Source organism: Platalea leucorodia (genome assembly GCF_965183815.1).
Source record: "Platalea leucorodia genome assembly, chromosome: 5".
NCBI classification, from domain to species: Eukaryota; Metazoa; Chordata; class Aves; order Pelecaniformes; family Threskiornithidae; genus Platalea; species Platalea leucorodia.
In genome coordinates this window covers 53,872,602-53,884,862 of record NC_138827.1, presented here as the reverse complement: position 1 = coordinate 53,884,862, position 12,261 = coordinate 53,872,602, and the positions used below count along the sequence as shown (strand labels likewise).

At 42.4% G+C, this 12,261-nt stretch overlaps 2 protein-coding genes across 3 annotated transcripts in view; both read left to right on the top strand.

The window, feature by feature from the left end:
- NIBAN1 (niban apoptosis regulator 1) overlaps positions 1–10,085 on the top strand; it is a 69,925-nt gene extending 59,840 nt beyond the window's left edge. Inside the window, exons 11-14 of the mRNA XM_082311721.1 lie at positions 2,060–2,170; positions 2,789–2,896; positions 4,747–4,858; positions 5,801–10,085. Coding sequence (XP_082167847.1) covers positions 2,060–2,170; positions 2,789–2,896; positions 4,747–4,858; positions 5,801–7,521 — 2,052 coding nt within the window. The 3' untranslated portion in view covers positions 7,522–10,085. The remainder of the gene's footprint in view (positions 1–2,059; positions 2,171–2,788; positions 2,897–4,746; positions 4,859–5,800) is intronic.
- A 624-nt stretch (positions 10,086–10,709) lies between these two features.
- The window catches only part of EDEM3 (ER degradation enhancing alpha-mannosidase like protein 3), a 32,664-nt gene continuing 31,112 nt past the window's right edge, over positions 10,710–12,261 (top strand). The window contains exon 1 of one of the 2 annotated variants that reach the window (XM_082314092.1): positions 10,710–10,922. In XM_082314092.1, coding sequence (XP_082170218.1) covers positions 10,756–10,922 — 167 coding nt within the window. In that variant the 5' untranslated portion in view covers positions 10,710–10,755. Of the gene's footprint in view, positions 10,923–11,125; positions 11,276–12,261 lie in introns of those variants that run through there. The other variant, XM_082314093.1, reaches the window with a different exon arrangement.

The window sequence follows — 12,261 nt, the reverse complement described above, 5'->3', positions numbered from 1 at the left end:
CTGGTCCAGTTCTGTGGAGTGGGAGTTATGAATATGGAAAGCAAGTCTCTAGCACAGTGCTGGGATAGGATTTTCCTAAAAGCAGCTCTTCTAAGTACAGCCATGATCAGCATCCGAAGAATTATTCAGAAATAAAATTCTGATTTCACGTCTGGGTCTTTCAGGGTGGACCATTCCAAAATGCTGCCAAATAGAATGTCTTTCAGTAAGTATAGACCATGAGTGAAGACAAAGAAGTAGACAGAAGATATATCCCATACAAACCGAGTGGTTTTTTTTTTCTGAACAGAACATGAGTCAAAATTCACAATAAAGAAGTTAAATTAAAGCACAAGTTGTTCTAAAAATGCTGTTGCCGCTTCTCTCTCTTTAAAAGGCTGGTATTTTTCTCATAAAAATAGTAAGTAGTTTCACTCTTTGTCCATGGACATTTAATTTATTAACGAGTAAGGTCAGACATGTCTGTGCTCGTGTAGTCTTAACATAAAAAAAGCGTTTGGCTTAACTCTAACTCTGGTGGAGGCTGGAGCAGGATTCTTTGGCTTGGGAGCTTGGCATCCTCTAGCGGCCAATTTTAGGAAATTCTGGAGCACAGTGCTCAACTGGAATAAATAAAGCAGCAGTAGTGACTTCACCTGAACTATGCCAATTCATGATTTGCTTCAAATAAAAATTTAAATAAAAAGTGAGTAGTTAATCTTTTAATTAGCCTCAGACTTAACTCTACACTGATCCTGTCTTTTTCTTGTATCCAAGGTCTTGCAGTGCATGAGCCTTTACTGTACCGCCTTCTGATGCACACACAAATTGAGTAAACCTCCATCTTCTCCATTTCCATTTATAAATACAGTCTGTATAGTCCAATCCTACATTATCTGCAAAGCCAGTTATAAAAATCGGCCTTCAGCATTTGTCACTGCATATTTTCGTTCATGAAAATATTACTAGCCAAGGAGGAATTAAAAGCATATCTTATCCCTAAGTATGTACATATTCATTTACAAACTACAAGAAGTCCTCTATAGTATATGGCTGTCTATGTATATCAACTGGGATGGTCCCACGTGATGCCAAGGAACACCCAGTGGTATGGACAGCCTCCCTGTGGATGTCCCCGTACTTCTCCAGTAAGAATATAGTAAAATTTGAATGGAAACACTTAGCTAAAAAAGGAAAAACCTCATTAAGTAGACATAACTGCTTGCAGAACTGTTTTTCTGAAATATCTTTTCAGAGTAGGGAGTTTAATATTTTTAATGACTCTCTGGATAACCTGAAAATATGGCAAATGCCAGCCTAACATAATTCTGTGAGAAATTACTGCACTCTGTGCAATTTTTGCTGATAATTATTTGTATTATAAGGAAAGCTACTGATTAATTACTTTTAGAAAAAATTATCTGCAGTATTAATGATTAAGACCATTAGAATCTGGTAGGAGTCAATGGGAGTCTTCTTATTAGGGATGAGTTTTGTTTATGGCCTTTATATACAGATGATCGATTCTACTTTTTGTCTTTGTCACCATCAGTTTGGATCGTAACATGAAATTAAATCTATACAAGAAAGCTATGATAGCATAATAATGATACCAAGGCTTACTTTTATTTATTTATTGCAACATTTCTGTGCACGTTAGCCTTCAGAGAACTGAAATACAGCAGAAAATTTTTGGACAATATAAATGAATCTACTCTGAGTAAGTTTGCTGATATAACTGTTTGTTTAGTTACATTAGCAGACTTCCTAGTATTGACCTGCCTGTAAACTCAAGATAGAAGTTGAGGTAGTTTCATTTTCTTATTCTCTTGCATTTGATCATCTTCTATTTGGTTTCCAATTCCAAAACTGAGTGTTGCAATCTAAACTAAACAAGGCTTTTCTTCCCCTTCCACAATCATTTAAAGTACTTGAAATATTTATTGATTTTAGGCTCATTACTCTTTCTCTATTTCTCCTTCTCAAAAATACAATTTAAGTTAACACATTTATCATGCTTTATGTATGTAGGAATTTTATGTTACTGGTCTTTAACAGATTTTTTAATTATTATTTTTAGCTAATGGAAAATGCAGTTTATACTTTTGAGCAGTTGTTCTCTCCAAGTCGCCAGGCAGACTCGGCGAAAGTTGCAACAACCATTGAAAAAGTCAAGCTGAGAGTACTGAAGGTAAATGTGATGTTGCATTTGCACAGGAAGACCTTGGGTTCTGCCTTTTTGGAAACTGAGAATATATTTTATGTGAATTTATCTCAGTATTTGAAAGAAGGTACCTCTTACCGTCCAGCTGGAAATACTGATTTGGTGGCACTTAGCAAACCTGATCTTTTTGGGGGGTAAAACCTAATTCTGGGCAGACACTTGTAAAAGTATTTGCATGTGCAGTCCTTTTAACTGCAATTAAATCAGCTGGAGATGATGCTGTGGATCTGGGTAAATAATTTTTTATTATCTTTATAATTAGCCGGCCCCTTTAATTCGTTCCTCTTGGATGAGGCAGTGCTGAAATACCTGGAGAGCGCAACCAGGGGGCTGTTTCTAGCCTAGGTAAAAAAAAAAAAAAAAAAATGAAGGGAAAGAGATCCCAGAAAACCAGATTTTAGAGTATTTTTGTAAAAGCTGGAGTAACCTGCATGGGAATTCAAACCCCTTAGTGCATCCGTGATGTGGCATCCTTTGGGATTCACCCGTCACCAGTTACAGGTTAACAAGAACCAGTTCCTCCTATGAGTGACTAATAACCCCAGGCATGTTTGGGCTTGTTTCTCTTTTTGTCTGTTTTGACAGCAATATGATTATGACAGCAGCACTATCCGGAAGAAGATATTTCAAGAAGCACTGGTACAGATTACTTTGCCGACGATGCAAAAGACACTGGCTTCAGCATGCAAACCAGTATGTTTCTGTGATTAGAAAAAAACAATAATAAAAGGCAGGGAAGGATTAACATCTTGGCAGTAAATCCTAAACTCTGTAAAGCTGTTTTCTCTCGGGGAGTCATGCAGATTGGCTGCCTGCTTGGCCAAATGATGCATAGATTTGCCAGGTTGTGGACTGATGTGGCAGTAGGAAGATTTCAGGAAACAGGGAAACTGTATATACAGCTTGCTTTCCCAAAGCTAGTTGCAGACCTTTGCCCATGCCCATTTCATTTCTTCCCTAGAGATCTGAAGTCCCCTCAAACTGGACTCCTCTTGACAGCTACGATTGTAGGTTATGAGCTTGTCTTTGTGTTCAGCAGCCCTGCTGCAGACTCAAATTCAGTCCGTGGGAGAGGGCACTTTGCTCTTCAGCACCCTGAGGCACAGCTGTGACCATATACAGCCTCTGCTAACGACCTCCTTCAAAGCCAAATGCCTGCTTGGGCAGCAGGAACAGCAAGCAGACAGGCTGTGCACTTGCTTTCAGTGATTTTAAATGGAAGTAATTGTCTCAACAATCTGGAAACAAACATACAGGGACGTTCTCTGTTGCCCTTAATCATATGGGTAGGTTAGTACTCAGCAAATGCAGCTACCAGAGTTTCATGGAGATGTTATCAGTGTGGCCACATCAGGGGCCAGTTGGAATGCTTTTCACCTTGGCTCAAAATAAATAGCCTTTACCCTTCTTGAAGCCCATGCATGTCCTCTTGCATTTTCACTGGACCTGCTGAAAGATGACTGCCCTAAGCCATCCCGGCCTCTCTGTCCTTTTGTTTCCCTTGATGTTCATCATATCCCTGAAGCTATAAGCTCTCACAACCGCATGCTGCTCTTGCTGATCCTCTCCAGCTTGTTTCAGTTCCAAAACCAAGTTTAAAACTAAGTGTTTTGCCAAGTTACACTTGCGAGTCTTTGAATATGGATTATTAATACTTACAACTTTCAAAAATGTATTTAAAATCACTCTCTTCTGTATGTCACTCTACTTTCTTTACTATCCCCAAAATAATAGTCTCTTGTAGAGTGTCAGCAGTGCCTTCAAGACATGGTGTCTATGCACAGGGGCAAGCATTTCATCACCTTGAATATATGTAGAGAGGATGGAGTCCCACATTGTGGCTCTGTCATACAGGATGGAGGAAGCAGTCGTGGTGCAAACCTCACACTTTAAACCTTTCTGTTTAATTTTCCGCAAGCGTTTTGCATTTGTGCCTCTGCAGAAATGAGCAGCCAGCTCTAGAACCAAATGTGTGGCAAAACTGACACGCCCAGTCAAGTCTTGACCTTTTACTTGAAAGCCTCCAGGTGTTCGTATGTAGGCACCTCTTCTAGAAGTGGGCAGAGGTCACTTAATTTACTTTTTATAGACCACCAAGCAGCTGCTTAGTGATAATGACTCAATTACTGTCTAGACAGCCTATTGCATATAAATCAGTAAGCTAAAAATGTTACACACCTATTAGAAAAACAAAACCAAACCCTGTATCTCCCATGCTCGCTGTGGATTTGGCTCCTTGGACAAACAGTGAGTGAGGCATTTCCTCACCAGCTATTTATTTCAGAATTGTTTTTTATAGTGCAGATGGCAATAATCTATAGTGCTTTTAAATGTAATTATAGCGCAAGAATACTGTTTGATAAGTGCATAATAAATTGTGAATACACGTAGTGCATTTAGTCATAGTTCAAATAGTTCACCTCAAGAGCCAGCAAGGAGCATTGCAAGACCTGCTAGATGGCATCTCCAGGGTGCTCTGTTGAAGTAGGACTCTCAGAATCTCTCATTTTTATATATCTGTTCCTTTCTTTGTGTCTGCACAGGAGCTGCAGAAATACGAGCAGTTAATTTTTGCTGATTACACTAGCGTTATCCAAGTAGAGAATGTGTACGAAGAGATTTTATATCAGACACTGCTTGAAGAAACTCTGAAAGGTGAGAACATTCTTGAGGTGACAGTAATAACATTTTGGCTGTTGGCCAGTGCGCTCTTGCTTCAGACCTTCCCAGAGTCCTACCCTGGCTGTTTCAGACCCAGGTCCCGCTTTCCCGAAGTCTGGTGGTTATGATGCTACAGTGTTTTCATTTAGCTCACTAAAGACGTGTGGCAAGCCCTAAAATCTAAACTATGGGGCAGCTTTACTAAACCTGGGAAACCGAGTGATAGCTTGGCTCAAGCCTGTTTCTAACAAAATGTAATTATGCCAACTTCATTTTATCTTGATTCCCTGGGCCAAGGAGTGAAATTATGCTCTTGTTTGCAAAGACTTGGTGATATCTAATGGCAGCGAAAATGAATTCCCCCAAATGAAATGTACTGCTGGATGCAGTTTCCAGTACATCACTGATGCCAGTGCAGTACTCCCTGCAAATTTCTCTGCTTTTGTGTCAGAAAATGAAACTATTCTTGATGGCATATATAGATATATAAAATACTTGTATCTCTCTGGATCTGTCTGTCTGTCTATACTCTAGATAAAAAACAAGCTTCTGTATTGCACAATAAGTTTTAATAGCTCCTCTCTGGCACTCCTGTTCAAAAATACCGGTATAATAATTAATGTAATGAGCACGCTTCTATTCATATATTCACTGTAAATACTTCTGCATTGAAACATTACCCTTGTGCATTGCGGGTCCTCTGGTAGTTTTCTGTTACAGCAATGCTTAGGTCAATATTGAAGTTCCATTATTCAGAACAGATAAATTCCTCCCCCTCCCAAAGAAATGTAAACTAAAAAAGCAAGTTGAAAATGAATATCTAATATCTGTAGTATCAAAATGTATGACATTAGAGACTTGGGAAAATGGTGTACCTTTTTCAAGGTACCTCTTGTCAGTCTTTCCAAAAGAGTTTGATCTTTCTGTTTTATTTAGTGATAAAAGAAGCTGCCGTTATGAAGAAGCACAACCTCTTTGAAGATAACTTGAATTTGCCCTGTGAAAGTGTGTCCAGCTTAACGGACCTAAAGACCCCTTCAGGATCTGCACAAACCACTCCTGCGAAGAAGCCTTCCACTGCCCGAGCCGAGATGTCAGACCCTGAAACTCAAAGTGACGAAACGCTCATTGTGATGGAAAAAATTTCTTGGGAGAAGGGTGCAGATGATAGAAGGTCATCAGACAAAGAGGCAGTTGCTTCCGGTAATACGGCTGGTGATCATGCAGGCAAATGTGAAAAAGTGGTCGTTACAGACATCGGTGAAATACAGGAATCCCTTACAGCTACCCTTACAAAACAAAAAGTTGGAGAGGAAAAAATTGTTTTGGAGAATGAAGACATGGTGGGAGCAAAGTGTGTAGTGAACGCTGAGAAAGAGCTTAAGACACAACAAGAAGCTATGGAGGAAGAAGCAGCTCCTGGGGCTGAAACTGCAATGAAAGATTTTGGAGCCACCGCTAAAGAAGGACTTCAGGTACATGAAGGAGCAGTGGAGGAAAAGGTAACTTCTGAGAATCAAATGGCAACGGATGCTGTGGTTGTTGGTGGCACTGAAAAAGAAAGCCAAGCACAGGAAGAAGTTGCTGAGATAAAGCTGACTTCCCCACATGATAATGTAGCAGAAGCAGAGATTTCAGGGAATGCAGAAAAAAAAATCAAGGTAGAAAAAGAATTATCTCAGAGTGAAAATGCAGTAGAAACAGGGTTTGAGGAGGGCAGTAAAAAAGAAAGCAATGATGAAGGAGCGAGTACTGAGGCAAGGGTTATTTCCCAGGATGAAAACACAGGGAAAGGAGGGTTTGGGGATAATCCTGAAAAAGAAAGCAAGTCAGAAGAAAAGAGTTGTAAATCCCCTGATGATGTGAATGAGATAAGGAGTTTGCTGATGGTAACGGTTGAGATACCAGTAGATACTCCAGCTGAGAACATAAAGGAGATTTGTGAAGCTGAGATATTAAAGTTGCAGGAGCACAATAAAGGGAACGACGAGTTGAGCAAAGTGGCTATGGCAAAAATTCAAGTGAGCCAGACGATGATGAATAAAGATGCAGCAAAATGCATGGAGTTCAAGGAGGACCAACCATCTTCGTCTAGTTTGGGGACAGATGGTACGAATTTGGAGAATGTGTCGAAGGCGGCCTGCAGTATGGCACAAGCAGAATGGCTGGTGGAAAGCTCAGCTACGCCTCAGGAGGCAAAGCCAGGGGTGGATATCAAGCAAAGCATTTGGTACGCAGGTGTGGGAAGCTGCCAAAGTGATAGATTGCAGCCAGAGGAAGACACTGAAAATGTGTCTGAAGGCAAAATATTAGATGGGGAGGAAGGAGGAGCAGGGAATAGCCATGCCGTCCTGGTGGAGGTAGGGACTGAGAGCTTTTTTCATAATCCTGCTGAAAATGCAGACACAACACAAGTGCCCATTTTGGATACAGAAAACCCAAGAACAGGACTGCTAGACGTGCCAGTTTCTTTGGTGCCGGAGCAGGGCGAGGTTAGTGCCATAGAGGTCACAGGAGGTAGAGAGGCTGGTGAGGGTGAAGGGAAGCCAGAAGATGAATCATGTTCACACACGGAAATAAAAAGCACAGAAGTAAAAGATAGTTTCACAGAAGAAAACAGAGAAGATAGCTGTGCACAGCAAAACGCTGAAGAGTAAGAAGCATTTTTCAGCCCAGCCCTGCAGGATTTATTTACTCCAGTAATCCCTGTTTAATTGTGAATACTTACTTGGGTTGGGGCTAGAGAAAATGGGCTTTGTTGTGGTATCACCAGCTCTTGCAGTTTTAGCACGGATCCCTTCCTGAGTGATGGGTGATAGGTTTCGGTTCAAGTCCTCACTGTTTAAAACCAGGTTGCTGTTGGGAACCTCATCTTTCACTTAAAATTTGCTACCTTTAATGGTTATAGAAAAAGTCTGAAAATGTGACCACTGAGTGCTTCAAAAGCAACTCACCCCAACTATAAAGTTATTTAACAACTTAACTGTTCTTAGGTGTTTTAGCAGGGGAGTAGCTCATGATTTTCAAATGCATGGATTTAACAAGTACTGCTATGATTCTTAAGTGGTTGCTGTCGAGGATGCTTTTAGTATTTGCATGCAGTATACAGGAAATAAATAAAACTTCTAGTAGTTAAACAGAACAAACCAGTTAATTTAGTAGGTAGCTCAAAAGCCATACTCTATGCAAACTCTGCGAACTGATTACTTAATTATTTTAAAGTTTTGATGGTATTAAAGACAAGCAAGTGTTCTGATTTTTTTTTTCTCTTATTGCTATATTTAAAATGGGGAAAATATGGGAGCAGGTTTCTCAGTCCCACTCTGCACTTCTGGGTTATATAGCCTTCCAGAGCACTTTATGGCTATTTTATATTGTTTTATTTTATGGAAGGGAAAGATGAGAGTGTTTACAATAACTATAACCATTAGGAAGCATCTTTCTATTTTACTTCCCACCATAAAATATATTCACTTACACCTATCTAATAAAGAATATTAAATGTCCTGCCATTCCCATTCTTACTAACTTAAGTCAGAGTTACTCAGTTCTGTAGGCCTTTTTAGGTACATAAACTCTATCATAAATTGCAATCATTGTGAAATATCATAATGATTGCATATGATTTCTAATACAGATGTTAACTGAAGCAAAAAGCAGCCAGAGGTTGTGCTTAGATTTTGGAGGGCAAAATCACATTTCAAAAGCAGGTATTAAACTGAGACCTACTGCTTTCATAGCCACCATATTATCATCTGTATCGAATCATAATCTATGCACAAAGTTGCTTGTATGCATTATTTGTATGCACAATTTAAAGCCTGTGCACAGAAAAGGTTGGAAATGAAAAACAGTATTGTAATAAATTGGGCTTGCGAGATCAAGACCTCACTTTAGAGGTCAGTTTAAGGCACCTTAAAAATTTGGCCTGGTATTTCAGACTGTTTCTGAATAAACAGAATACAGTAGAGGACAGCAAAGATTAATGATAAATACAGTAAGGACTGCAGGATTTATGCCCATAAAAACATGGGAAGAAATAACAAAGTCCCGAGAGCATAATACTTGTTTGCATTTAACTTCAGCAAACTGTGCGAAGTCTATTATTTAATGCTATCAAAATATGCTATAATACTAACAGAGAATTGACACTAGAGGAACAGGCAAATATTACTGCATAAGTAAGGAACGTTGTTGAGTAACTGGACCAACTGCAACGTCACTAATGTAAAATAAATGCAACTCCTATTTATTCCAGAAGCCATACTGCAGTATACAAACATTAAGGTCACAGATGTTTTCCTTGCAGAAGTACTTTGACTCATTTCCTCCTTATATTTCCTGCAAAAATACTGATTTGTAAACACACAAACCACTGTCAGCCAATATTTTTATAAATCATTAGTTATTTCTAATTGGTACTGAATGTTAAGTGACTTCAAATTTATAACGTGTGCTTTACAGTTAAGCAGCAGCAGTCTCTTCTAGCTATGCTAAAATTAGAGGACATGATGTTTTTTAATATGGTGTTTTGTATAAAAGAGGCCTTGCAAGACAGTGATGGTTACTGTCTGAAAAAGGCTGCAATCTCCTACAAAAGCTGTTTACGACTGATATGAATTAGATACATCTGTACAGAAAGTATTTAGCATAAACATTCCCATCATAGTAATTTTTGAGTTATTTCTATGGCAGGATTAAATCTGGATAATATTTTCCTGTAGTATTAAAGAACTGAGTTGTTGAATACAGATGCTTAGCGTATTTTTTTTTGTAAGTAGGATGGGAAACAACGGGGAAGATTTAGCCTGTACATTGCCTTGTTCTGCAATTTAAATTGAAGTTCCTCATGGCTAGGGGACTGATTTTTTGCCTTTGTGGACGTTTTCTGTACATTCAGATGTTTGCAAATGGAGGGAGAGTAGCATTTTTCTTGTCTTTAATCAGACTTGGGTATAGGTGACAGCAATTTAGAGGTCAGCAATCTGCAAGGTTATGTTGGACCATTGATCAAAACCAGTAATAATCCACTTAGTAATTTTTTTCGCTTTCTTGGAATTTCCTACACTTACCTGGAAATTAATTATTTCTCTTGTGAACTAGGAACAATAATAAATCACCTTTCACCGCCTGGAGGGTTGAGGGTTAGGAGCGCCGCGGTGCCTTGAGGGGAGCAGGCCAGGGGACGTTACCGCTGTTTTATTTCACGGGGTTGCCAGTTTTAAAGGACAGGATATGAAACACGTTGTATCTTGCGTATAACTTTGTAAAAACGCTTGTCAATGAAAATAAAATAAGCTCTTCCCTTCCATCGCTGGGAGGCTGGTTTTGTGTGTGCGTGATAAATGAATCTGAGGGTTTCGGATTTAAAAACTGCACTTGACGCGGCTGCGGGGGGTGAGCAAAGGAGATGCTTGCCTTTCGCTCGCCCCGGCCGAGGGCCGCCGTTCCGCCGGCGGCAGCCGTGCCCCCGCGGGCGGCCGTTGCCGCTCCCCTCAGGGACCGCGAGCCGCAGAAGCCGGCGGGCCGCGCGCGCTGGTGCATGCCGGGAGCTGTAGTCCGACGCCCGCGCGCCGCTCTCCTCCCGCCCCTCCTTTTGTCCACGTCGCCCTCCCGCCGGGCGTGCTGCCGCCGTCACGTGGTCCGCGCGCTCTCCCGCCTCGCGGCCCTCCTGTCCCGTTCCTATTGGCCCGGCCGGGCGGCGCGTGCGGGCGGACCCGGAAGTGGCGGAGCGAGGCGGTTTCCTTGGCTACTCCACAGGAAAGCGGAGGGCCGGTCCCTTCCGCCTGCGCGTCGGCGCTGGGAGCCGCGGCTGCCGCGCCGCGAGGGGCGGGCAGCGGGCGGGATGGGCCGGAGCCGGGCCTAGCGGCAGCGGGCAGGCGGCCGCGGCCATGAACGGAGCTGCGGGCTGCCAGGGGGGCGGCGGTGGTGGCGACCGGGGGCCCCGCTGGAGGAGGCCGTGGAAGCTCCTGGCCCTTGGCCTGCTCTCCGCCTCCTCCGTGCTGGCGGCCGCCCCGGGCGCCGCAGCCATGAGCAAGGAAGAGAAGCGCCGGTTGGGGTGAGCGCCGCCGCGGCGGGCAGGGCTGGAGCGGGGAGGGGAACGACGGCGGCGACGGGTCGCCCTCGGGGCCGCCGGAGCCCTGTGCGGCCGGGGCGGAGGCCGGCGGGGCCCGGGCCGAGCCCAGCGCCCGCGGTGGCTTTGCGGTGCACCGGCGTCCCTTCGTCGCTCACCGGGCCCTCGCCGTGCTGGGGCAGGGGGATCTGCGCTCCCGCCCGGGGGTTGGGTTGGGCTTGACGGGTGCGGGTGTGCCCCTCGCCCGGCAGAGCTCCGGGAACGTCTCTCCTGTCCCTCCCTTTCCCCTCCGAAGACTCTACGAGATGCGTGGTATTGGTCTCCCATCAATGTTGGAGGTGTGTATGTCAGAGCCGGTCTGGTGTTTCGGGTCAGGTCGTCACAGCTGTTTGGGGCAGGCAGCCCCTCATCGCCTCTGCTGCGTGTGGGGTCAAACCCTTTTGCCATACGCTTGGGAGCTCCAGTCTTGAAGATTGCAGCTAGTGGTTGCATGTAATTATGGGTAAAAGTGATCAAAGGTAACTCTAAATTCATAGTCAGTTGGTCTAATTATGGATATGCCTCTGGATCATGTGAGTGTTTGGGAGTCATAAAAAAGGTAAATGTTTACATGTGTTCTTGCTTTGTTCCTATATATAAGGTAAACTGCTTTGGTCTCTCATGCATGTACATGTAAGAAGCTGATTCTCTTTTACTACAGTTTTTTAGTTGAAGGATAAAGATTACAGTATAGGTGGCAATGTATTGCACTGCATAGAGTAGGATTTTTTTAGACAACTATGTGATAAAGCATATAATGATCTTAGTATATTAGTGGGGTAGTTTCATGATCATCCTCTTCCTATCTACTGGTCAGTTGCACAGAGTACTGATGCAAAAAGTCTGCTGGAGAAACACTCTGGAAACTTTCATGGTTATTAATCGTTAGATATAAGTTGATATTTAAATCTGATGATGATTACAGTTACTAGGGTTTTCATCTTGGCTTCTCAGGGTACTTTGTGTGTATAATGTTTTGTATGTTTTCCTCATGTGACTACATAAGGAGCTTAAATGTCATTCACCAATTGGTTTTAAAATTTTTGCATTCATAACTTGCATTCGCTGTATCGTCTGATGCCCCAGGCATATGCAAGTAATGCCTTGCCACAGTTTGTATTTGGGGGCACCAAGCCAGGTCATTTCTGAATAACGGCAGGTAATCTGTGTATTTATTTAATGACAAGATCACGTCAGTCACAGAAATTCTTTCAGAAAACGCCCTGTAAATGTAAGTTGTGTGTAGAGAAAGAAAAGTTGTAAGAAGCTTTCTCTATGCTCCATC